A 26640-nucleotide genomic window follows, 5' to 3' on the forward strand; every position below is an offset into this window, starting at 1 on the left:
TTTTGTCAGAATAAACATTTACAGATAATGAACATATTTACAGTATTTTGTATAGTATGAATAAATAAAAATATAAATATCACCTGAATTTTTAAGATATTGCACTAAACAGTGGGAGTATTGCACTTACAGGCATATGCCTTGGGAGGAGTGTTAGCTGTTCAGAACGGAGATGGCCTGTGGGAAGAAACTGTTCCTGTGCCGAGATGTTCTTGTGGCCAGTGATCTGAGTCTCCGTCTTGACGGTAACAGTTCAAACAGGAGGTGTCCAGGGTGAGTGGAGTCTGTGATGATTTTACCTGCTCTCTTCCTCACTCTGGAAGAGTACAGGTCCTGGAGGGATGGCAGGGGGGCACCAATAATCCTCTCCGCAGTCCGGACTGTCCGTTGTAGTCTCCTGATGTCTGATTCAATGTGATTGTCCCACTTCAGGTCCTGAGAGATGATAGTGCCCAGGAACCTGAATGACTCCTCTGCTTCCACAGTGCTGTTCATGATGGTGAGTAGGGGGAGTGCTGGGCTGTTCCTCCTGAAGTCCACGATCATCTCCACTGTTTTGAGCGTGTTCAGCTCAAGGTTGTTATAACTGCACCAGACAGCCAGCGGTTCAACCTCCAGTCTGTAAGCAGACTCGTCACCGTTTTGGATGAGACCGATGAGAGTGGTGTCGTCTGCAAATTTCAGGAGCTTGACAGTGGGGTCTTTAGAAGTGCAGTCATTAGTGTACAGGGAGAAGAGCAGTGGGGAGAGAACGCACCCTTGGGGGGCGCCAGTGCTGATTGTGAGTATCTTGGATGTGTGTTTTCCCAGTCTCACTCGCTGCTGCCGGTCCGTCAGGAAGCTGGTGATCCACTGACAGATCGAGGATGGCATGGAGAGCTGGGTCAGTTTGGCTGTGAGAAGACCAGGCATGATGGTATTGAAGGCCGAACTGAAGTCCACAAAGAGGATCCTTGCATAAGTCCCTGGTCTGTCGAGATGTTGCAGGATATAATGCAGTCCCATGTTGACTGCATCATCCACAGACCTGTTTGCTCTGTAAGCAAACTGAAAGGGATCCAGCAGGGGTCCGGTGATGTCCTTCAGGTGGGCCAGCACCAGTCTTTCAAACGACTTCATGACCACAGACGTGAGAGCGACAGGTCTGTAGTCATTAAGTCCAGTGATTTTGTTTTTTTTTTGGGGACAGGAATGATAGTGGAGCGTTTGAAGCAGCAGGGAACTTCACACTGCTCCAATGATCTATTGAAGATCTGCGTGAAGACCGGGGCCAGTTGGTCAGCGCAGGCTTTTAAACAAGCAGATGAGATGCCGTCTGGGCCTGAGGCTTTCCTAGTCTTCTGTTTTTCGAAGACTCTTCTCACGTCCTCCATACAGACCTTAAGCTCAGGTTGGATGGCAGGAGGGGGGGGGGGGGGGGGAGTGGGAGTGCAGGAGGTGATGGTGAATGTGTGAAGTGCAGATCAGACCGGGTGTGTGGTGTGAATGAGGGCTTTTCAAACCGGCAGTAAAATGAATTTAAACCGTCAGCCAGGTGTTGATTGTCCACAGATCGAGGGGATGGTGACTTGTAGTTGGTGATGTTCCTCAGGCCATTCCAGACTGATGATGGGTCGTTGGCTGAAAACTGTTTTTTCAGTTTATCAGAGTAGTTCCTTTTAGCAACTCTGATCTCCTTTGTCAATCTGTTTCTGGCCTGGTTATACAAGATTTTATCCCCACTTCTGTAGGCATCGTCTTTGGCATGACGAAGGTGTTTGAGTTTCCCAGTAAACCATGGTTTATCCTTAGTGAATGATAAGAATGTCCTGGTAGGAATGCATGTATCCTCACAGAAACTTATATATGATGTTACAGTATCTGTGAGCTCATCCAGATCATTGGTAGCAGCTTCAAAAACAGTCCAATCAGTGCAATCAAAGCAGGCCTGTAGATTCTGCTCTGCTTCATTAGTCCATCTTTTTACAGTCCTTATTACAGGTTTAGCTGATTTCAGTTTCTGCCTGTAGGTCGGTATGAGATGAACCAAACAGTGATCAGATAGCCCCAAAGCTGCCCGTGGGACCGAGTGATACGCATTTCTTATTGTGGTGTAACAGTGGTCAGTATATTACTGTCTCTTGTGGGACATGTAACGTGCTGTCTGTATTTTGGTAGTTCACGGGAAAGATTTGCTTTGTTAAAATCCCCAAGAATGATTAAAAGAGAGTCTGGGTACCTTTGTTCCGTTTCAGCTATTTGTTCAGCCAGCTGTTGTAGCGCCGTGCTCACGCACGCGTCTGGAGGGATGTAAACATTCACGAGAATGAAAGAGGAAAATTCCCGAGGCGAGTAGAAGGGTTTACAGTTCATGAAATGTGCCTCTAAATTAGGAGAGCACATCTTCTACAGTGTTGTTACATCTGAACACCAACTTTCGTTAATGTAGAAACACAATCCACCACCTCTCGTTTTCCCCGTTAGCTCCGCGATGCGATCCGCTCGGAACAGCTGGAAGCCCGGCAGATGTATTGCGTTGTCCGGTATGGCTTCACTCAGCCAGGTTTCAGTGAAGCACAAAGCAGCAGAGTTTAAAAAATCCTTGTTAGTGTGGGTGAGGAGAAGAAGTTCATCCGTTTTGTTAGGAAGGGATCGGAGATTCGCGAGATGAATACTGGGGAGTGCAGTGCGCAGGCCGTGCTCGCGGAGTTTAACTAGCGCGCCGGCACGCTTCCCGCGTTTGCGTCTGAACGCGCGTTTGAACAACACCGCTGCCCCTCCGACGAGAATGTCCAGCAAAACGTCCGAATAATCAAAAACTGTAGAAAAGGTTTCTGGTGTGTGTTTCCTAATGTCCAGTAGTTCGTCTTTGGTGAAACTGATAGGAAAAGAATGACTAAACGCAGAACAAACGAACAAAAACAACACAATAGCTGGAGAGCTCCACACCGAGTCAGCCATCCGCGGCGCCATCTTGAATATTAACAGGAACAGCAGAGAGAGAACACGCTTGAGTTGCCTCTCTCTCTCTCTCTCTCTCTCTCTCTCTTTCTTTCTTTTTTTCTTTCTTTCTCTCGTCCTTTCTTTCTTTCTCTCTCTTTCTTTCTTTCTTTCATGTTAGTTGCCCATATTTGTGAGAGATGATGTAAAAAGATGGACGTCCCATACAGTACACACACCTCGTGTCAAACCAGTTTACTGTAGCATTTTGGAGATATGTCACTTTAATTGACTTTAGAGGTGTATAAAGACCTCATTTCTAATAAGTAGAAAAAAATTATCGTCAGGTTTAATACAGGACGTCCCATACAGTATGCACACCTCATATGAATCCATTTTACTGTAGCATTTTCGAAGATATGTCATTTTGACTTAAGAGGTGTATAAATACCTAATTTCTCATAATTAATTTGTAAAGCGTTTTCATGCGCTGATCACGCTGTGATTCGGCCAATCAGGACTGCGCATTTAGAGGATAGACTGAACGGCCGCCTCGCTGGTGCACGAGTTGATCATGCATCGGAAGAGCCAAAGAGAACCCAACGTTGTCAGATGAAGACTTTATAAACGAGTGCAACGCAAAAGAACCATATAAGTGTTTTCCCCTATTACTTTACAATACTTTCAAGATTTGTGTTTTAAACTATAAAAAAACAAAACAAAAAATAACAGAAGTAGTCTCAGAAAAAAGTACGTAAATGAATACAAAGTGAAAATGCTACAGTGAAAACACTGTTAGCATGTAAACTAAAATATAAAAAATATAAAAAAATATCCTCCTTAGAACCATAAAAAAAGATTTCTGAATGTATTAATTTGTCATGTCATTGTTTAGAGAATGTCCTAGACACCAGATTCACCAATTCACCAATCCATTTTTAGGTTTCAGGATTTTTTTTAACCAAACTTTGTATAGAGATGTAATGAAAGACATAACTGAATGAATTGATATACCATTTCACTTTATGCCGTATGTGTGTAAAATGGCTGTAGCCTACCATTCAATGATGATGATTAGCCATTCAGTCATATCCGATTCTTGTAGATCCCATACTGGCCGTCTCTTTTCATGCTTTCTATGTTTCTGCTTTCTTTTTTGTTTCTTTCACACACACACACACACACACACGCACACGCACACGCACACACTGACACGCAGGGTAACACATCTGGACGTTCACGCACGTGGTTTGATATGAGGTGTGTGTACTGTATAGGACGTCCTGTATTAAACCTGACCATTATGTTTTCTACTTATTAGAAATGAGGTCTTTATACACCTCTAAAGTCGATTAATGTGACATATCTCCAAAATGCTACAGTAAACTGGTTTGATATGAGGTTTCTAGAAAATAAAAGACCTGTTACAACGAAACATTTGATGAGCAAATTTTTATAATCTATCTATGAATATCATATAACCATGCTAGCACAGGTCCTTCTTTCTCATCATCAAACGTGAGTGATAGCCTTTTACTGTCTATGGTGATAGCAAAGTTAGATTTAAATCAAAAGTGATACGATGATGACACCTAGTGGTCGATATAGTTGCATCAAACTGGAAACAAAATCAGATTACATGTTTTGTGACCAAATGTACAAATGTATATAGACGTTTTCAACTGGGTTAAAACTATCAAATATCAACATAAATACAGTGTAATATACAATCAAAGGCTTTTAAAAAAATATTCTCTAAAATCAGAGACTGTCTGTAATAAATACACCATATAAAATAGTGAATTATAGGTCATATTATTTGAAATAAGATGTTCAAAACAATAACACGCTGGCACTATTGCGACACCTAGTGGTCAATAAATATCAAACAGGAAACAAAATCAGAATATTACACGTTGGAGACCCCTTCTGGTCAAATGTACATAGGCTAATACAATGCTAAATCATAAATCAGATGTACCAATGTAAAATAACATACCAATGTCCAGTAATCGATTTAAATACTACATTATGTTTAATTTGTCGTTTAACGAGATCTAATATGTGTTGATGCCGAGAATTTTCACGTGAAGAAATACATAGGTTCGATCCAACTATTTATATGTAGGCTATTGTAATGGTCCAGTGGAAGAACTTTTGCCAAGTGTCAGAGGTTCTGGGTTCTAATACGTTCTAATTTTCCTCATTAAAACCGATTATGTTTATCAGTAGTTGTATATCAAGCAGGGACACATTTGTGTGCATTTTACTTTGTGATTTCACCTGAACGAATAGAGCCTCCGCAACAGATTAAAGCGCGCGTCCGTGTGAAGACTGTGCGCGAGCCACAAGAGAACACTATCTGCACCATAGATATTATATAGAGATGTCTATGATCTGCACCACTGATCGCAGCGGCAACGAGCACTTTGATCACTTGATTTAAAAAACAACACATTTCAGCGTTCTAGATCGCCTCTTATTTAACAAATGAACTAAATGAATGCTCTGCTAGTTAACTGGAGGTTTTATTTATTTGTAGCCTATTAGTTACATTGGTGTCAGATGAAATAAAGAAGTAATTAAATTACTTTGCCACACTGAAAAGACAGTAACGCGCAGAAACCTTCACCCGCTTATCGAAAGCTGTCATTGGACCGATTGGGCAAGCCTTACAGATAGATTAGTACTTATTAATTATTTTATTATTAATTATTAGCAATTAAGGCACATATGCCTATAGCAAAGCATGAGCTAAAAAAAAAAATAATTCTAAAATTCCAATATATAGGCATTCTAGTTTGACCCCTCAGCAATTGTTTTTGAATCAGGGTATTTAATTTAAATATTTTTAAGAACATTAATAAACCTTGTGCATCCTTATGGAATTTTTTGTCTATTTCAGTTTTTTTTTTTTTTTACATTTTGCCAATGTTAATGCCAATTTCATAAATTTTGGCACTAGTGTGTATTTTTATTGGAATTTTACTATTTAACCCCCATTTCCTTAAAGCATTAGGTAGGCTACACAAAATAGTTCCTCTCAGGACCTTTTGGACAAAAATATGATTTTTAATCCCAGGGCCATTTAACTATACAATTATGCAATCTTTGTTAAGAGGCTTTCATTCTGTTGGTAAGGCTTCAAAATTTAACGTTTTTTTTACTAATTTTAAATACTTGCCTTATTCCTGTTTTCTGCATATTATAGAGCCAATTGGATAAATGATGCAGCCATAATTGTGTGGGTGTGTTGGTCAGGATGTCAGAGTGTGTGTGTGTGTGTGCGCTTCTGTTGGAGAGAAAAACTATTGCAAATCACAAATCCAACCATTGTACACCGGTGGAGCTTTGCTGGCATCTAATAGGGAAAATATGAAACAAACTCTTACTGAAAACTGAGATATCAACCTCAAATTTGGACCACAAGTTGTTCAGATGTATGGCTTCGATTTTACAGCAGTTTTAGAGTTCATAAAATATAAAATACTGTTTCACTTTTTAAACTTCTTTTACTTTAACAATAATCTGCCAAGGGTCTTCTTTAAAATGAGAACAAACTTAAGTTTGTGCTCCTAAGCTTCAAAATCGTATGCTTTATTGACACATTTTTGTCCACTATGTGTAACTTTTTTTTTATGCACAAGGGTTAAAATAATCTAACAATAAAAATACTATTATTGCTCATGCGACTAATTGTTATTGTTTGCAGAAATGTTTATTGATAAAAACAAGAACACACACACGGACAGGATACTGAACAACTATTTCTTTATTTCTCTTGATTAAAAACCTTAGTTTGCCCCCGTCTGAAGCCCGCTACGAGCACACCATGTACAACTGCTTTAATTCAGAAAAACGGAAACAAAAGAAAAAACTTGCCAATCAAATTCCTCCAGAGGACTGACCACAATAATCACATCGAGCTTCTGTACGCCTGTCCAGTTTAAACTCTCATACAAGCTTTGATTCGACTTCATCGAGATATCAGGCCTGAGGATTCGTTTCACATCTCAGCACCAATATCTGTGGTTCACTCAGAGGTTTCCCATCATGCCCCGGTCTGAGCGATCAGTCAGACTGCGTTCACTAGCTCTAGCTGCCTGCGGGACATCTCTGCGATACGTAGTGCTTTTTAAAGGGAGCGGTTTAGCTAATACAAGTAGAGACGGCAAACTCTGGGGACAGACATGAGAAAAATAATGCAGAACCAGCTGAGAGAGAGAGCACTTCTCCAAATGTTATCCGTAATTCGGTCTTTGGATCTCTGAAACACAAATTAAAAATATGAAGCACACCAAAAACAACAATGACCTCCCATCTAACAGTGCAGGAACTAGTGCTTCAGTGACATTCAGAGGAGATCGCCCGGTAAACAAATTTCACTCCATTAACAGAGCAATAAACAGCTGGTACCTGAAATAACACATTAACATACAAGTGTATCAAACAGGAAACAGAACTATTCACAATAGAGGGGTTTATGGACTTATTATGGACACTTATTTCAGGTGAAACTCGCCGCCTTTTCAGACTGAGCATGGAAACGTGTCGTAAATGTTTTTACACTATGCATGAGTCGTTTTATCCTGTTTATAAGTTGCTGGAATACTGTAAATGGGCACGTCCCGATTGACGAACATCTGTTCTCTAAAATATCCCTCCACAATTCATCCAAACAATCACGTTTACGTTCTGAGACGAGATTCATCTGGTATAAGAGAATTATGAACTGACGTTAAATTTAGCCTTCGCATCATGTGTGCCGTATGAAACTTGTAGGCGGCGTTGTCTTTAAAGAGAACATGAACGCAATTTCAAAACATCCAATCGGATTCTTAAAGGGTTAGAGGATCTTTCCAGAAGATCTTGGCATTAAATGGAGATGGGGCTCGACGTTAAGAGGTTTAAGTTGAGTTTATATCAAAAAGCCCTCTTGGAAATGTACATAATGACATCAAAAGGCAAGAATAACTGGCACTCAAATATTAAAAATACACTTTGAATACAGGAACAGCAGTGTGATCCAGCAGGGAGAACGTGACCTCCTGCATAGAGAGGACTTCAGGACAAAATCGTTTAAAAGAAAGTTGAATTCATCGATACATTCAATCATAAACCAGTTTTTGTGAATTGACCTACTGCTAGACTGACGTTAACAGGGTAGAATGAACCAAAAAAACAAAAGGCTTGACCAGATTATCCAGCTGCAATAAACTAGTGAACTAAAATAATGATTACTAAACCTAGTACTACAAACCATGTCAATCTTTTAACTGAAGCCAAGCACCGGCGTTTAACAGACGGATGCGCATGAGTCCAGCGGGCTGAACGTTTATTTAGTTTAGGTGGAGCTCGCACACACACTCCACAGCCTCGACGCTGGGTTTCAGTGCTTTAAAAGACAAAAATAAAAGAGGAAACCATAACATCATAAAGCTATGTGACTGAGGAGCGCTCACAGTATCAGCGGGGTTCTGTACACCTAACAGAATAATATCAAATACCAGCCTCTGTTTATTACCAAAGGAACTAAAGGTTGATGAAAAAATACCAGATAATAATAATAATCATCATCATTCAATGGAAGTTACGGCATTTTGTACACAAACTCTCCCCTCCGAACACATCGAACGCAGATCAGAAGATCATCAAATGTTTTTTTTTCTTTTTCTAAAAAAGGAAGAAAGGAGAAACTGAAAGCTGCGTGTCCAGCTGAAGGCAGGAGTCCCTGCGCTGGTGTTAAACTGAGCCGTTCAAAACCAAAGCGTTAATCTAGACGTGATGATCCGAGATTCTTGGCTGTTCGGATGAGCTGGGCTTCATGTTGGACTACGCCGACACTTTATTCTCCTTCTGAAACAAACGCGAAGAAAACAACAAAGACAAACATTAGAAAAGAAGAATAGGTAAGCACTTTATTTTACAGTTCTGTTCTGCATTCACATGTACTTCTTATAGCAATAACAATAACCGAGTTATTCTAAACCTAACCTTAACCCGTGACTTATATTACCAGGACTTTCTTGGGTAAGAACACGTACTGTAAAATAAAATGTAGCAGCACAATATATAGATTGGGGCCGTATGAAATTAGTTTTACTTTTTCCTAAATTCAGTCTTATTTATATTCTGTGATATTGCATGTTATACAGAATTGCATGTTATACAGTAAATTTCATTTTTACGACTGGATTCCAGGATTCTGTCAATGAAATCTGTAGGGCCCTAATAGATGAACTAGAATTAGTAATATTTCTGAGACATATTTAATCAATTTGCTCTTATTTCATTGGTGCAGAAAAAGAGCAAACTATTTAATTTTGTGGGAAAATCTCAATAGTCCAATATCAGACAAATAAGACAAAATGCCAAACTCTAAATGGCTGATACTAGAGATCAACCGATAATCATTTTTAACGATATTTAAGACTTTTTCATAATCGGATATTGGTTTTGTAATATCAGATTCAGCACTAAACGTGGGCATCTTGAGAATAGTGAGTGGTGCACACAGCTAAAATAACTTGCTTTCCTAATTAATAGTGCACAGCCATCAATGCACAAATTACATGTTATATAAAACACACTTTAGTGACAGTGGGACTCTTTCAGACTATTGATGCATCTCTACATCGATAAATAGTCTGACAGAACAACTGTCACTGTTTTGTATGCAAGGAAAGAGTGATATTACAGAAATTACAGTATTGACCAAAGTGTTAAATAAACCATCATTCAGTTCTGTTCTGTTATTATGGTGTCAAAAAAAGAAATGATACAATAAATAAATATTGGTTCAGCAATAATCACAACAATTTAGTATTATTTACATGCCATTACAATATGTATTAATACTTTAAATTAGCTTTAATTTTTATATTATTCGTTTTCATTTAATTTTACTTAAACGTTTAGTAAATGTGTAATCTGCTTTGGTAATTTATTGTTTAACAAAAACACAATTCTATATTGCTTCAATTAATTTTATCATCTTAGTTTTAGTACTTAAACTTATTTCACTTAGTTGCCATGGCACATTTTTTTCATCTGATATTTAAATTTTATTTTAACTTTATTTCAAATGCCAACAGTGATTTTTTTTGTTAAAAATAACATTGTACAACGTATCGTGCATCTCTAATATTTATGTTAGGTCCATTACTGGGGTACAAGAGGAAGTACTAACCCTGTACTCACAACGTTTTAGTATTATTTCTAAGCCATTACAATATTTATTTATACATTAAATAAGGATTCATTTTTATATTATTAGTTTTTACTTTACATTAGAGTACATTTGTTATCTGATTTGGTCATTTATAATATTTAAAAAAATTAATTATATATTGCTTCAATTATTATTATTTTTTATCTCAGTTTTAGTACTTTAACTTAATCTTTCAGTTGGTTGCCAAGGCAAAAATCTAATATTTTAAATTCTCTATTTAATTCACCATTTAGTCTAATTCTTTTAGAATCTAATATTCTCATCTAATATTTACATTTTATTTTAACTTTATTTCAATTGCCAACTGAAGTACTAACCCTGTACTCAAAGTCCGCAAACTCCCGTCCTCCTCTTCCGCCTCTATAGCCGCCCCTGAAGCCGCCTCCGCCCCCGCGGGAGGGCATGAACGAGCCCCTGCTAGCCGCGCGCCCGCGACCCCCGCGGAAGCCCATGCCGCCGCCTCTGCCACGGAAACCCCCGCGCCCGCGGTTGTGACGCAGTGGAATACCGAACGTCTCCGCGTTCATCCTCCTCTCCTCCGCCCAGGTCTGCCTCCGTTCCCTGAAGAGAAGGAATGACAAATACATCAGAATGCAATTCAACACAGTGGGTCCTATCATACACCCGGTGCAATGCAGCGCCAGGCACGACGCAAAAGTTTTTTGATAGTTTCAGCCTGATGCAGTTTTGATTTTCACGTCCTGCGCCGCGTTGTTTAAATAGCAAATGAATTGGCGCCCATCTGTGCGCCCATGAACTACTGGTCTGAAAACCAGGTGTGTTCAGGCGCATTGTTATTTTGAGGAACTGAAATAGACTGAGCCATTGACCAACTGAAACCTGGTCTAAAGTCAATGGCGCAGTATTTATTCTGTTATTTAAAGAGCACATTAGTAATATGCGCCTATAGGCGGGTTCCGGAGGCGCGTACACTATGTCTCGTAGATGGTCTGCTTGCACGCTTTAACCTCACGCACGATCAGATTCAGTTTTTCCGCTTGCAAATTCCATGTAAATAGCGAATCCGCCATGGCGTGAGCGCAACTGGATTTTAAAGGGAATGGGAGATGAGACTCTGATTGGTTAATTGCACGTTACGCCCAAAACACACCCATTACTCATTAAGAGAATAGAGATAACCCTTTTAGACCATGCGCCGGGAGCGCCAACCATTTTTCCAATCCTTAAACTAGGAAAAGTTGATTCAGACACGCACTAAGTGCACTTGCGGCATGCGCTTTAGACCATGAGCTTAGATCCCTAAAATAGGGCCCAGTGTCAAAAAAATCCACCTTTGGCAAGCGGCCTGTCTAATCTGCAACATGTTTACACGACATTCATCTTAACGCTGATATACACTACACAACTTCACATCTGAACAGATTTAAAACACTAACCATCGGTTTCACAAACAAGGCTTAACTGAAAGCAACTTTAAACTGAAAGCAACTTGCACTGACATATCTTAAAATACATCAGTGCTGTTGTTCTGTCTCAAGATGCACACAAGTAATGTTTTTTTCTAATGCACGTTAATAAAAGCTACTTCGATGTCCTAATTGAACTAAGGCTTAATCTAAGCGCTGTCTGTGAAATCGGGCCTAAGCATCATACACTAAACGACTGAGGATTAGAAGGGGCTTTCGCACCAGCGGAGCATTTTATAGTTCCTATAACTACAACCCTTTTCGCACCGCAAGATTTGGGAAGGATTTTAGTTATAGGAACACCTTTTGGAGGGACAAAATTAACTCCTACGTTGATTGGCTGAACGCATGCCATCCAAAACACTGGCACAAGCCATTTTTAAAAAGTCGTGTAAACACACAGTTTACATACTTACTCCATGAACATGTAAAACACGGATAAGACATAAACATATAAAAAGCTAATGTTAACGGCATTTACCTGTTGCCTTTGTCTGCAGCGTTGTTCTTTTCTCAGCCTCGATGAAATGAAGCACTGCAAGTTGTCATAGATTTCGTCTCTTGGCCCTGCTTTTTGCTCTTTCAATCAAATAACTGAGTCTATCGCATGTCTATAGTCCATCTCCGTTATCATGACAAAAACACAGCTCCGCTCACAGTGTCCTCCATCCTCTAGATGCTGAATGCCACGCTTAAATTACATAGTTGTCGGACGGCTTATGGCTAGTTCCTATAACTGAGTTCCTATAACCACCTGACGCAAAAGCCCCTATACACTACCAGACTTTCAACTGGTTCCGTACATAAACTCACACAGAAACACACAAGACAATGCTAGGAGACGCGTGACAAACGAAACAAACATGGATCTGCAGAAGATGACCACCGTAGATGTTGTATTAACTCTGTGTGTATATCAGTGTAAAATGGGAGTTTGAGGTGAGTGGCGCAGTCAGTTTTATCTGTGCTGAGTCAAAAATTGAGGCTAATTTGTTAAGCGTGTTCTGTTCATTTACCTTTGTATTGTTATTGGATTTTATCGCAACACTGGTAGATAAAGGTTTCAATAGCGACGCATCATTCACTATGATAAATTGGCTCGAAATATCAAATATGTTTTGATATCATAGTCTGAAGCTAAAAAAAGCCTATGCCCATAATTACACACATTTTCTGTGAAATCTTTCAACTTCGACTGCCTAAAATCTGAAGACTGGCGCAGACTTTCGGCAACTATTGTCAACTCTTGAGCAAAATTCATGAAGTGTGTTCCAAGCTTTGGAGTCTGCTACAAGAAATAGCTGCTTTATAAGATGTCAAGGACAAATTTGCAACAGGCAGGATTTATTGTATGAGTGCACAACAAAATGTGGAGTAGGCTAATCATTTAACATGCCACCTGAAAACACAAATTGACATTTTTGATTTGCCCATTTGTTATATATCATTTGATCAGGGCTTCAACACATTGACCAATTCATTTAAATGATTTTAACTTTGTAAAAGTGGATATTTTTAAAATACATTTAATTTCTAGCTGAATAAGTAATCTTGCATGACAACATGTGAATTTGGGAAGTCTGAATCATAAGAATGGCTTCATAAATACGTTAGCATATTTAAAACATTTATATGTATATAAATAAAAATGACTCAAAATATATACCTTCCAAAAGTACCTCCTGATTTCTCCTTTCTAGAAAAGACAGAAGAGTGCATGTCTGTTAGAGGATTCATTCACAGTTATTTTTAAACTTTACAACAACAAATTACTACACTGAATCCATAGTGACTAAATCACTCAAAGCATTTACACCCTATTCGAACCAGTTGAGACATGAAAAAGCATCAACAATTAACATATTTCACTCATTGCTGGATCAGACTGTTAAAAAGACATTTTTACACAAAACAATTAATTCAGAGAAAATAACGGGACTTAAATACAGACTCAAACTTTGTAGTGAGGTCATGTGACTAATGTAGCATACTACTGTTTAAACCACATATGCTACGTCCGAAATCACATTCTTCCCTAATATAGAGTATGTGAAAAACAGTACGAATACAAAAAATAAACATAAACCCAAAATATTGGCAAATGAATCAATATCAGATCGAGAGCTTGGGAACTGAAATCAAATCATCAGTACCCAGCCCTTAATGTAGATCCTAAAGAGCTGAGATCTCACCTGGTGTCGTCACAGGAGATGTTGTCGAAGAAGGACTTGGATTTGTCATAGTAACAGTTGGGTCCCAGTGGATCCTCCTCGTCAGCGTTGCCTTCACTGTTCTGGGTCTCCACACCCGAATCGGTCTTCTCCTCCCCGTTCAGAGTCTTCTCCGATTTCTCACTCTTCTCATCTGCAGCGCAAAGTCACATTATAACTCACATCTGACAATACACAGTCAGTAAAAATCACCCTAATGAAAAAAAAACATAAAAAGGGAGAACCTCACAAAACCTGTTAGGAACATACAGGTGAAGCTCGAAAAATTTGAATATTGTGCAAAAGTTTTTGTATTTCAGTAATTCAAATTAAAAGGTGATACTAATATATTTAGCATATATAACTATATACATATGCATGATTATACTTTTCAGAGGCCCGACATTTATGTATTTAAAATCCTTTTTTTTTTATTGATTTCATGTAATATTCTAATTGTCTGAGATTTCCATAAGCTGTAAGTAGGCCTGTCACGATAACAAATTTTGCTGGACGATAAATTGTCAAAATATCGAAACTCGAAAAATCGATATCATGCAAAAGTTCATGCATTTCAGTAATTCAAATTAAAAGGTGATACTAATATATTTAGTATATATAACTATATACATATGCATGATTATACTTTTCAGAGGGCCGACATTTTTGTATTTAAAATCTTTTTTTATTAATTTCATGTAATATTCTAATTTTATGAGATTTTCATGAGCTGTGAGCCATAATCATCAAAATTATAACTTTAGCACGATATTCAAATTTTTCGAGTTTCACCTGTATTTCAGCATTTAAACAAAAAAATCTGTAATATTATATTTGTTTTTAAACCCTCAAAAAGCACAATAGCTATGTTTCCATCCACCTATTTTTATGCACATTTTGGGATATTGCATTATTTTTTTTTTATCATGAGCATAAACTATGATGGAAACACATTTACCGGATAAATGGGACGGCATAACTGGACCAACCAGCGGACTGATCTCGTCGCACAGCATCTGAAATGCTGTTTTGGTTGTATATCAGTGGTTCAGTATAATTACCTTCCAGAATTGTCTTAAACGACTGCACCTGGCTCCGAAAGAAAGTGTGTGTTGTGTTTCGTCTGCGCGCTCTGAGGAGTATATAGGCTTATATTATATACAGTGGCGTCGCCTATTGCATTCCATTTTACTTAGTGATATTTATCGCCGGTTTACAAGGAAGTGATGATTTTGTTCGCTTTGACTCACTGGATGGAAACAGTGCTTTATTCGCAAATGTTTTATGCGATATTCCAATTTTGCACATAAATTCGCAACTTTGGATGGAAACATAGCTAATCATGCATGTTTGTGTTTTCCGTAACTGTACCTTTAATCTTGAGTTTGCTTTGGAACTCGCGGTCGATCTCTTCCTTATTGAATTGGGCGTTGGCACTCTCAAAGTCAAAGTCCTTCTCAAATTTCATTGGTCCGTCTCTACGCCCGTTAAATCTGCCCCGCCCACGCTGGCCGCCACCCCCTCCGCCACCACTGCCCCGCCCCCTTCTCATTGGAGGAGCGCCACCTGGAGGGAGAAACAACCATTACACAAATTATGCTTACGGCCCTGATCGATGAAGTACAGTAATAATAAACTTTAAATCTATAGAGCCTTTAAAAGTTACATCTCAAAGCGCTTCACAAAAACAAGAAAAATGTAAAGAGAAATAAAACAATATAAAAGAAAAGCATTCGTAAAAGAGAAGTACATTCAAATATACAATACAAATATAAAATGCAGTCAAAAGAGTTCCATGAGTAAATGGTATTGTAGTGGCCAAAAGTGATGCAGGGTCATTAAAAACATGTATCCCCTCTGGACAAGTTCAATTAAACCATCAAAATATGAGGGAAAAATATTGTTTGGAAAAAATAAAATGCATAGAAAAACAAAAAGCTCACAGGAAAATGCATACATTGACTACAAGCTAATCAGTTATTAATATTTCGTTGGTTCTCTCATTTTTGCATGCGTTCATAATTTCTTTGTATGATAGCCTGACCAAAATTTATGCTTGCACAATCTGGCATGTCTCATTGCGTTATCATATCACCATAAATAAAACTATTGACTCCAACCACAACTACACAAATATGCTTAGATAATCTTTAAAAAAATGTTTTTTTAATAATACTTGAATAAAGGGTGAAGGTGTAAATTTTCCTAGGCCGGACATCACTTTTGGTCAGTACTGTATATGCAAATGCAGAAGAGACGTTTTAAAGTGACTCACCGCCAGACTGGCGTTTGATTGGGTCTTTGTTATCAGGCCTATTTGAATCCGATTCTGGCCGAGGAATCTTCTGGACATCAGACGCTGTAGATGAACAAAAGATATCACAATTACAATTCACAATTCAACGATATCTGTACATAAATTTCCAGCTCTCAACGTCCCTGATTCTCACCCTTTTGCTCCTGGTTTTCCGCAGATTTCTGGGTGTTGAGGGCCGGTCGGGCGGGTCCAGAGCTCCTCTGACTCCCTGAACTGGTGGAAACGGCAGGGGCAGCGACCGGGGCCGTCTGCACCACATGCTCCTTGGTCGGGGTCTTCCTCGAGTGCTCTAAAGATGGGCTGGAACGACCTGAAAAAGACGACTACAAAATGAACAACGGACACAAAAAAAAACCTGGACAAAAAGTATGTGGACAAGAGTTTGTTTTGGAAGCAGGTGCGTTTTCTCCCTTGGTTCGGTTCGTTTAGGCGTATGTGAACAAGGCAATCGCGCTCGGATCAGCACCAAAACAATCGCTCCGAGATTGCCTGAACGCGGTGCTCTCGGCCCGATTGCAAACGAACTTAAGTTCGCTTGAGGTGTGAAAGCAATCCGACCCAACAGACAAAATGGTATTATTATTCATAAAGGAAAATATGCTATATAAAAAGCAATAGTGTCTGATTCTGTGAGTGAGCACATTAGTTATCAGTTAAAAAAAGCCTCATGGAGCGAACCTGTCAATCATCTTGATGGATGACGCAGAGGAAATTCTGACCAATAAGAGGACAGTTGTACTCGCATGTGACTTGCATTAACACATTTTGGCAACACAGGTTGCCTTGTGAAAGCGAACCGAACCAAGAAAATGCAACATTGTAACAAATTAAGTCCCCGTTTCGGAACAATCAAACGATTGTTTGTTTGCTGTGAAAATGCCCTTAGATGATGGACACACCAGTTCTCTGTATCATTTCATGCGGTAAATGTTAATTAACTCTAAAACGCATACCTCAGGTCTTTAGCGACCCAGGACGTCATTTACTATCCTCTCCTTCATTCATTCTTTATTAGAAGTTAGATCTCAACCTTTTTAGTATTCCTTATAAACAATATTGTAAGATTTTTTTTTGTTTTTATAAAAGTGTATAGGGTCGCTAGTGACCCGGGGTATGTAATAGTGCAAGTCTATTTTTTTCGGTAACAGTTTATTTTACAGTGTCCTTGTGTAACCTTTTTTTCTGTGCAACAATAGTTAAATCTCTGATACACAATGATGTGATGTTTCAGTCATAATTACTGCAGGCATAAAACAAAAAAAATACAGAAGCATCATTAGCAAAACTTGAAATGGCTCTGCAATTTATTGCAGAACAAGTACTGTACGCAATCAGATATTAGTGTCACTGTCCTGATGGTGGATCTGGTGAAGAAGCTTTCAGAGATCAAAATATTGATTTTGAAGACTTGGAAAACGATCAAGAATATGGTTGAGATGGTGAATTTGAGCCAGATGATGAATGTACTGTCGATGACGGTGATGATTGTAAAAAGCATCAACTCAGATTGAACCCTTCCAAGTTCCAAAAGGTAACAAAATCTGCATTATTTTATTCTTTTGTAATTGTTTTTAAAATATCAAGAGAGTTTTATTTATACTAACACGGCAGTTAAAGAGCCATATGTGTTAGATATAGACCTGGGTCGCTGAAGACCCGAATATATAATAATGATGATTTGCGAAACATTCATGCATTTACGGGTTAAGACAACATGAAATATGCATCATTTGCAAGGCTTTAAACATCACAGAAACACAACTTTCATCCATTCTGATTGGATTGTGAAAAGTGGCTATGATTGTATTTACTCATTTGTCTGGCATTGCTTACATCAACAGAACAGAAGTTCTTGCAATTTAATTAAAAATTTATATTTCTTTAGAATAATGTGCTCAAATGCTGGTCTTATTGTGCACAATTTATCAAAGTATTTTGATTTCATGTTGTCTTTAAAGTCACGAATTGACAGACCAAAGAATGACACTCGACTCGAGTTATAAAACTATCACACGGCAAAGACACATGCTGTAATCCTGCATAATCACGGGCCAGAAGACGAACACACTAAAGCCATTCTGCACACGTTACATGGGTCATCTGGTTACCTTCGGGTTTGTGAGCACTCAGCGAGCGAGAGCTCTGGGACTGAGGGGCAGTAGTGCTCGCCTCGCTACCGAACGCAGGACCTGAGCTCGTTCCTGTGAGGGGAGGAAGTGCACAACTTTAAGTGTGGGCTTTAACACGTCACACACTAGGAGAAAAACACCCTCATGTTAAAGGGATAGTTCGGCCAAAAATGATATTTAACCCATGCATTACTCACCCTCAAGCCGTTCGAGATGCATATGTCAATCTTGTTTCAGACGAACACATTTTCAGTTATTTTAGAAAATGTCTTAGACCCTTCAGTGGATATAATGTGAAGCAATAGGGTCCACCTCCTTCAAGTCCCAAAATGTGCATACATCCTTCACAAAAGTAATCCATCCGGCTCCAGGGGGATAAACGAAGGCCTTCTGAGGGTAATCCGTGTGGTTTTGTCGTAAAAATATACATATTTAAAACTTTATAAATGAAAATATCTGACTTCCGGCAACGATCGATGCGCGTTCATGGGTGATGGAAGTCGGCGTACGAGGTGTGACTCAGTTTTGTTTTGCTCTGCTCTCTGGCGCGTTCGTTCTACGTCACACCTCGTACGCCGACTTCCATCACCCGTGAACACGCGTCGATCGTTGCCGGAAGTCAGATATTTTCATTTATAAAGTTTTAAATATGTATATTTTTACGACAAAACCACACGGATTACCCTCAGAAGGCCTTCGTTTATCCCCCTGGAGCCGGATGGATTACTTTTGTGAAGGATGTATGCACATTTTGGGACTTGAAGGAGGTGGACCCCGTTGCTTCACATTATATCCACTGGAGGGTCTAAGACATTTTCTAAAATAACTGAAAATGTGTTCGTCTGAAACAAGATTGACATATGCATCTCGAACGGCTTGAGGGTGAGTAATGCATGGGTTAAATATCATTTTTGGCCGAATTATCCCTTTAAGGTAAAACACTCATGCATTCAACCTTTCCATAAGATCCGCATCCTTGCTTAACTGTTCCTCACTCACTCAAGAAATATTCTGTGAATCCTCTCCAGGCAAGTGCCTCAAACAACATTTGGCTATATTTTTAGTATATTCCCATTCATTTACAATGATTCAAACACATGACTGCAAAGAATTGAAAAAGAGCAATAGCTTGTCTGCTAATGTAAGCGATGGCAACAGTAGTAGTGCATTTTTCAAGGCAGGACTCAAGAAGGGCCGAATTACTTTTTTTCTCTGGTTTTTGGCATATATTATGTGCTAACACTTTATCTTCTATTCTATAGCTATTATCTCTTTATAAAAAAAGTACACATACTGCGTAAGTTTAAACTGGGAAGGGTCATAGCACTTGCATGTTGTTGTCCTATTGTTAGTTTAACTGCTTCTATTGTTCTCCTTTGTAAGTCGCTTTGGATGAAAGCGTCTGCTAATTTTATATGTAAAATGTAATGCCCATTTCAAATTAAACTTCTGCTATTTGAAATACAAATATTCACTGTATAAATTGTCCATATTTATACACATATGGCCAGTATTCTTGCACTGTTTTTATACCATGTGAGCACCAAAGGCTATTTTCATGGCACAAACAGGACAGTTCAAAATATAAGGATAAACATTAAACAAACTCTTAAGGCATGACACCACAGTTTAATAGAGTAACATTTTTCTGAAAAGTTGTGTTTACACATGCAAATGAGGCCTTATCTAATTATATATGCTTTGTCTTTTGTTTGATTAACATTAATGACAGCAGCAGATTTATAAGTCACTTTAAGAGCTGCATACATGTAATACACTGATACACACGTTTTCTTTCACAACTGTTTACATCCACTTAAAACATAACTGACTGTATTTATGAGGATACTTACCAAAACAGCATTTCGACATTTGTGTGTACGCTATTTGACCGTTTAGGCGCTTGTCTCTTTCCTGGCTTAATGTGGTTTTAATATCACTGTTTAATATCACGCACATCCCGCAGTTTAGCAACAGTAGACTGCATTTACATTCGGCTGTTAAGTTTGGGCTTTTAGGAAGGAACGAAAGCGCACCGCTGTGAAGGAAAGGAGGGTGCGCTGGACGGCACAATAATCGTTTTACCTCGATTATCTTGTTTTCATAATCATTGGAAGCCAAAATCGAAAACTATCTATAAATTACAGGAACGTCTGTCTGTCTGTGTGTGTGTATGTCTGATATTCGCATATCTCTCGAACCGCTAGTCCGATGGATCTCAAACTTGACGGGTGTCTTGCTACGGGCACGAGTAAGTGCAGCGCCGAGTTCGACGTTGTTTGGTTTAGAAATGCAAAAGATATCGGTAAAAATATCGGTAAAAGCAGCAAACATTGGCTTTTGCGCTTATTCATTTGTGGATGTTAACTGAATCTGTAAATCAGCTACACTGTTTACTTCTGAATATTATATTTCATTCTGGTTCGCTTTACGTTATCGCTGTTTAATAGTAGCCTATGCTATTCACCAACTAAACATATCCTATTCAATGCGTTCACAGTCTCTTTCACTGCCATCATTTGTTCTTTAACTGTGTAATTATAACAATGAGCACTTAAACACACCACACCAACAATTACTAAAAACACACACAAAAACTGATTTTGCATGGGCACTTTGCACTAGTAGAAAAATCAATTACGATTAATCGCACAGCCCTATTGTAAATAGATCAAATGTAAAACAATAAACACTTTGATGTTTATTTTGGAGGTGTTATATACATTACTCTGGTCAGTTTTAAATAATAATATCATGTCCACTTTTAAGTGCATGGAAAACAAAACAATACTTTTGCCTGTAGTGTCTTGCCTTAAAGCACCTGATGTTGTTTCGATTTGATATTTGGCAAAAATTCTAAAAATGAGCTCTATTTGCACATTGAACACCATCTCCAATGCTGTAAACAACAAGAGCGAGTGTGAACTCACCACCTGTGACCGCTGCTCCGAACGGCTGCGACACCAGAGGACTGGAGCTGAACTGGTTGTACGGGGCCCGACTGAAGGGGGCGTATGACTGGAAGGAAGGAGCCGAGGGACCGGCGGTCGATGCCAGAGACGACTGCACATAAACACAAGAACAGGTCAGCATTCACACTGCTTGATGTTCTGCAGAAACACCTGGATGTGTGCAGCTCACCTGCACGATGGCAGGATCCTGAGGAAGGTTACAGGTGGGTTTGGGCGGCTCGCACACAGTCAGGTCTTTGATGTCACTTCCTCTGAATATGATGTACTCGAAGACATCATCTCGAGGGGGGATAGGCCTGTCCGTGGGACGATCCTCAGTGCCGAACGACTTCACTAGAAGAGAAAGGAACATGTTAAAATTCACCCCATAAAAAGCAATATGTGACCCTGGACCACAAAACCAGTCACATGGCAATTTTTTGAAATTGAGATGCATGCATCATATGAAAGCTGAATTTATAAGCTTTCCATTGATGTATGGTTTGTTAGGATAGGACAATATTTGGCTGAGATACAACTGTTTAAATAATCTGAGGGTGCAAGAAAATCGCTTTTAAAGTTGTCCATTTATATTCGCGATTTTGCTACATTCACTCACAAAAATAAATGTTTTATATATTTACGGTAGGAAATTCACTAAATATCTTCATGGAACATGATCTTTCCTTAATATCCAAATGATTTTTGTCATAAAAGAAAAATCGATAATTTTGACCCATACAGTGTATTGTTGGCTATCGCCACAAATATACCCGTGCGACTTGTTTTGTGATGCACGGTCACATATCATATATTTTTTCATCCACTCCCTGTCTTCCTCCAGGTCCTGTAGCCAGGTGATGTCATGTGTATGTTGACTTTGTATTTGTAATGTGTATAACTGATTTAGGCCTGATCGAACTCGAGCAAAAGTAAATCAGAAAAGTGCTGATTTCAGTGTTAGTGTATTCAAACTCTCTCATATCCTCCTGGGACCCAGATATAGACTTTTGTCCTCATAGTAGAGGACATTATATTTGAGTGAATTTCTCTGACACCATACATGTAACAGTTTTAAGTCTAAATGTCCTGTAAGGAGCACGTTCAGGTCTTTTCAAATTGTTTGTCATAAACATCTCAGGAAAACGTTATGGGGTTTCTAATCAAAATATGACTTTACAAAACAGGACATTCATTTAATACATGTAGAGGACACCAGGACTTAAATCATGTTTATAACACAATAACTATTACGAAAATGTCACCAATTATTACTCCCATTATAATACTCTTCTTTTTTCATTACATGTTGCCACATAACACATTAATATGCAAATTAGATACATTGTATTGAATAGGACTACCCATGTATGGCCATTTTACCCAGATAATGCAATATCCAAGTATAATGACATATCAATTAATTCCGTTTCATCTTTCATATCATAGTTGAGAATCGTCTTTATAGTAAGTTTGGTTTAAAAAAAATCCTGATTAGTGAATAAAAAGAAATCCCATTGTTTTAGCCTATACATGTCATTTCATGCCTTCCACTACAGTACAGAGCATAACAAAAAAATGTTTTTTTCCCCCATTTGATTCTTATGCTCTAAACAATGTATTGACATGAAAAAATACTTAATTCAAAAAACTTTTTTGCTGTGTCTCAGGAGGATATCTGATTAGTGTAAATATCTGAGTGTATGTGTCAGTGTATTGTGTTTACATTTAGCCTGGGCTACAACTGCATTCTGTGTTGATGTGAAATTCCCTTATACATGTCCTCTGTAGGTATATTAAATGTACATATATATAATACTGAGTGTGTGTATATATTATATGTACCTTTAGCCAGAGCTACAGTGCTGTTCTCAGTGTCGATCGTGTATAAAACTCCTTCATATCGGATCTCGGCCTTTGAGATCAGACTGATCTTGCTGCCGATATAAGGCGTCCCTCCGCTCATCTTTCTGCTCTAATTCACTCCCGTGAAGCTGCTCGAGTCCTATGATCCTCTTTGCGCTCGGTTTTATCGGACTTAAGAGTGTTTTTCGGTGATTTGACGTCGTTTTCTTTCAGCCTGTGTTTAACACGACATGGCCGAGTTCATTTTCCTCCGCACTGAATCGAGCTGCATGCTGGGAAACCAGCCTACCCCCTCCCTCGCTCCCTCACGCTGGTATCGCGAGAGTTCGCGAGGTTTTAGTAAAATTCCCGTTACATTGGGGATTATGTAAGAGAAAATGCGATTTAACGCGTATTATTTAATGTAAGAACTAAGAAGTAAATAAAGGGACATTTTGAATTCGGTTAGGGTTAGTCTAACCCAAAGAATAGAATAAGGGTGGCCTAACCCGAACTTATTTGACCTGAATGGTACTGTGTCTTGTGCATCTTTCAAGTAATGTTCATTGTTAATTATTATATTATATGATATTATATTATGTCATATTATATTATATCATGTCATTTTATATTATATCATGTCGTGTTATATCATATTAGCCTATGTCATGTTATTATGTTATGTTATATTACAAAATAATAAGTTAAAACAATTAAGTTATATGAGTCAATAAGCTACCCTGAAATGAAATCCCACCACATCAACAGTTAGGCTACTGCAAGTAATCAAAACAGGCCTATTTATTCAACAGTTATTATCATAGCCCAGTGGCTGTGAAACAGTAATAGCCTATGTTATGAATGTTCAGGATGAGCTCTATGATCTCAGGTATATACACACATGAGCCAATGAGGAGAGCTGATCTTCAAAGGCATTTGTTGTTTCACAATTTCATATCTGGCATGTCAGATTACAAACAGCAGAAAAAAAAGGGAGGACTAAATACAAGGAAAGTGTGAGAGCGTTGACGCTATTCCAAGTTTGTAATCATGCTTTGAAATCAGAAACTTTCATAAACCATTCCCCCATAATCTATTTTCTAATGCTTAAATGTCAATTTCCTTTGAATTTTCTGTATCTTTTGCCCTACTTTATTTGAAAGTACCTTAACTTTCACTTGCTGCGTGGACCTTTTATTAATAAGAGAGACAGAATGCATATTAATGGTTATATGAATATTTAATGACATCAATAAAATGGTATATATAATTGTATGATACAATATCGTTTATCTATCTATCTATCTATCTATCTATCTATCTATCTATCTATCTATCTATCTATCTATCTATCTATCTATCTATCTATCTATCTATCTATCTATCTTTTCCCTCCAAACTCGTGTGTATTAGTAGACTATCCTAGACCGCCTTGAGTTGTAACAGGGGGACAACTGTTTGGCTTTGGCCCTCTGACGTCATATCCATTCCCACAATGCCATAGTAACACGACTGCGCACTCGCGCTCGTGGACGCGCACCAGCAGACAGCCCATCACACACACAGAGCGAGCGAACATGGCGGGCGCCTCCGACCCTCTGGAAGACATGCTCTTCTCCGAGGTGGACGAGAAAGCCGTGAGTGATCTAGTGGGCTCGCTGGAGTCTCAGCTGGGGGGTCAACGCGACGCGCCGCGCGCGCCGCCTGAGAACGCGCGCCCGGGCAGCGCGAGGCAGCAGCAGCAGCAAGCTGGAGGAAGAGCTCATGTAGACTCTCCATCAGAACCACAACAACAAACACAGCAGCAGAACGCGAGGAAAGCGGCGCGCAACCCGGATTCAGACCCGAAAGACGCCAGCATGGATAAACACGCCAAAGCCCTGGAGAAGGAGAGTCCTCTGAAGTCTCACGGCAGCATCATCATCATCACTACGGCTGCAGCCTCCGACGGGGGATCCGCTCCTGCACCGGGCAACAAAGGTGAGAGCCCGAGGGACACCCGCAAGAAACACCCGAACGCGCGCGCGCGACGCGCCTCAGCGTCCCACAGTCTCAACGGTGCAGCATCAGCATCAGCATCACCCAGCACCTCCAGCCCGACTATCACCGTGGCCAGTAACCCGCAGACGGCGATCGCGCTGGACCGCGGGACGCCCACCATCGCGCTGCACCGACTCCCGCGTCACATTATCGCCAGCATCGCGCAGAATGGAAACGGCACGTCGGTGTCCGCGCTGGTCCAGCAGGGCGCGCGGATTGGAGCGGCGGGCGCGCAGGTGAACCACACCAAAGCACCCGGGAACAACGCGAAAGCCGCGTCGCCCCCCGCCGCGCCCGCAGCAACGCCTGTCAAACCCGCTGTCAGTGTCAGTGCGGCTCCGGGCGTCAGACCCGCGCAGACGCCTGCGCAACAGAGGCTCGTAACGCCGCAGCTGATCGTCAGACCACCGCAACAACAAACTACCATTCAGCTGCCACCCGGATTCACCATCCCTCCAGGTACCGAGTCCCTTCACACGATCCCAACTCTGATGACAGATGGAAGTCTGGGAAACATGTGGTGGCACAAAAGAAAACTCTTATATTTAAACTTCTTGTTGGTCACAGACATTCATCAGGTGCTTCTGTTATGAGCACTTGTTGATGCTCTTCCTCCACTATCTGCTTTAATTCGTCTTTTTTAAGCATTTAAGCAGTAGCATTTCAATCAAAAGTTTTCTAACATCACGAGAAACATAAATGATGTCAAGTGTGTCTGAACATTTGACTGTCCATGAAATTGTTTTTCAAAAACAGGCAGTTTTGACACCAACATTTTAGACAACAGTGAAAATTCACAATTCTCAATTGCAATTTTGATGCCACAGCGAAAACTATTAGCTAAGACAAGCAATAAAATTAGAACAAACAATCAAGTTATAAGCACACAATAAATACAATATAACAAAGATACAAATGAAATTAACAATGCTTCTCAGGGAGATGTGACAGTAGTTTTCAGGTACAGTAATTTAATGAAGTAATTAAATGTATAATAACTCTGCCTTCACTGTTTAAACTAAAGATTCTTATTAATCCTTATAAAATGATAATAATATTGTTTTATTTTGGTTTTAGTTATTTAATATTTCAACTTATTTAAAAAAAGTTACAAAAGTTATTAAGTCAAGAGTGATTTTTTCTTTGTCCTTTGTTGTTTGATTAACATTAAAAACACAGACGGCATCAGGAATATTCGGCTGCTGTCACTTTAAGAGCGAATGCACAATCTAATATAGTGATACTGTTACACATGCATAGAACTGTTTACGCTCACTTAACACTTAACCAACTAGGATATGTTTACTAGGATACTCACTATATGTTTGCGGACACAAAAATATCCTCACAGCGCGAGTAACGACATGAGCTCCATTTCACGTCTTCTTGCGCTTGAATATTTAAATTGTCAAGGTTTAAATTGTGTGATGATGCAGCGCTGGCCTGTCAACTGTCCCGAGTTGAACATTTTAAAGACTTTTGAACTTTGACTTTTAAAGACTTTTTACTTTATTTGCAATAAAAAAATAAATAAATAAAAAATATATATATAAATATAAATAAATAAATTA

General features: G+C 39.2%; 2 protein-coding genes across 11 annotated transcripts in view; one reads left to right on the forward strand and one right to left on the reverse strand.

The window, feature by feature from the left end:
* Positions 1 to 6673: 6673 nt before the first annotated feature.
* Positions 6674 to 23362, reverse strand: lsm14ab (LSM14A mRNA processing body assembly factor b). Of its 6 annotated transcripts, none has more exons than XR_013189662.1 (11): positions 23030 to 23309; positions 21375 to 21538; positions 21164 to 21296; positions 18213 to 18305; positions 16238 to 16414; positions 16063 to 16146; positions 15159 to 15353; positions 13770 to 13941; positions 12059 to 13273; positions 10468 to 10711; positions 6674 to 8772 (listed from the first exon to the last, which is right to left on the reverse strand). XR_013189662.1 is itself a non-coding variant. In XM_077194627.1 (11 exons), the coding sequence occupies exons 1-11, from the start codon at positions 23148 to 23150 to the stop codon at positions 8752 to 8754; spliced, it is 1437 nt and encodes a 478-aa protein (XP_077050742.1). In that variant the 5' UTR covers positions 23151 to 23349; the 3' UTR covers positions 6674 to 8751. The 6 variants fall into 6 exon arrangements, 4 of the variants coding, with proteins under 4 accessions (XP_077050742.1, XP_077050743.1, XP_077050744.1 ...); XR_013189661.1 differs by having other exon boundaries at positions 6674 to 8775; XM_077194627.1 differs by having other exon boundaries at positions 6674 to 8775; positions 13244 to 13273; positions 23030 to 23349.
* A 1179-nt stretch (positions 23363 to 24541) lies between these two features.
* Positions 24542 to 26640, forward strand: part of LOC143700898 (transcription initiation factor TFIID subunit 4) — a 94546-nt gene continuing 92447 nt past the window's right edge. For all 5 annotated transcript variants that reach the window (XM_077194648.1, XM_077194649.1, XM_077194650.1 and 2 more), the window contains exon 1: positions 24542 to 25528. In XM_077194648.1, coding sequence (XP_077050763.1) covers positions 24607 to 25528 — 922 coding nt within the window. In that variant the 5' untranslated portion in view covers positions 24542 to 24606. The remainder of the gene's footprint in view (positions 25529 to 26640) is intronic.

This window comes from Siphateles boraxobius, unplaced genomic scaffold (assembly GCF_051911475.1).
Source record: "Siphateles boraxobius isolate OS27281-9 unplaced genomic scaffold, OSU_SipBor_1 32, whole genome shotgun sequence".
Classification (NCBI taxonomy): Eukaryota; Metazoa; Chordata; class Actinopteri; order Cypriniformes; family Leuciscidae; genus Siphateles; species Siphateles boraxobius.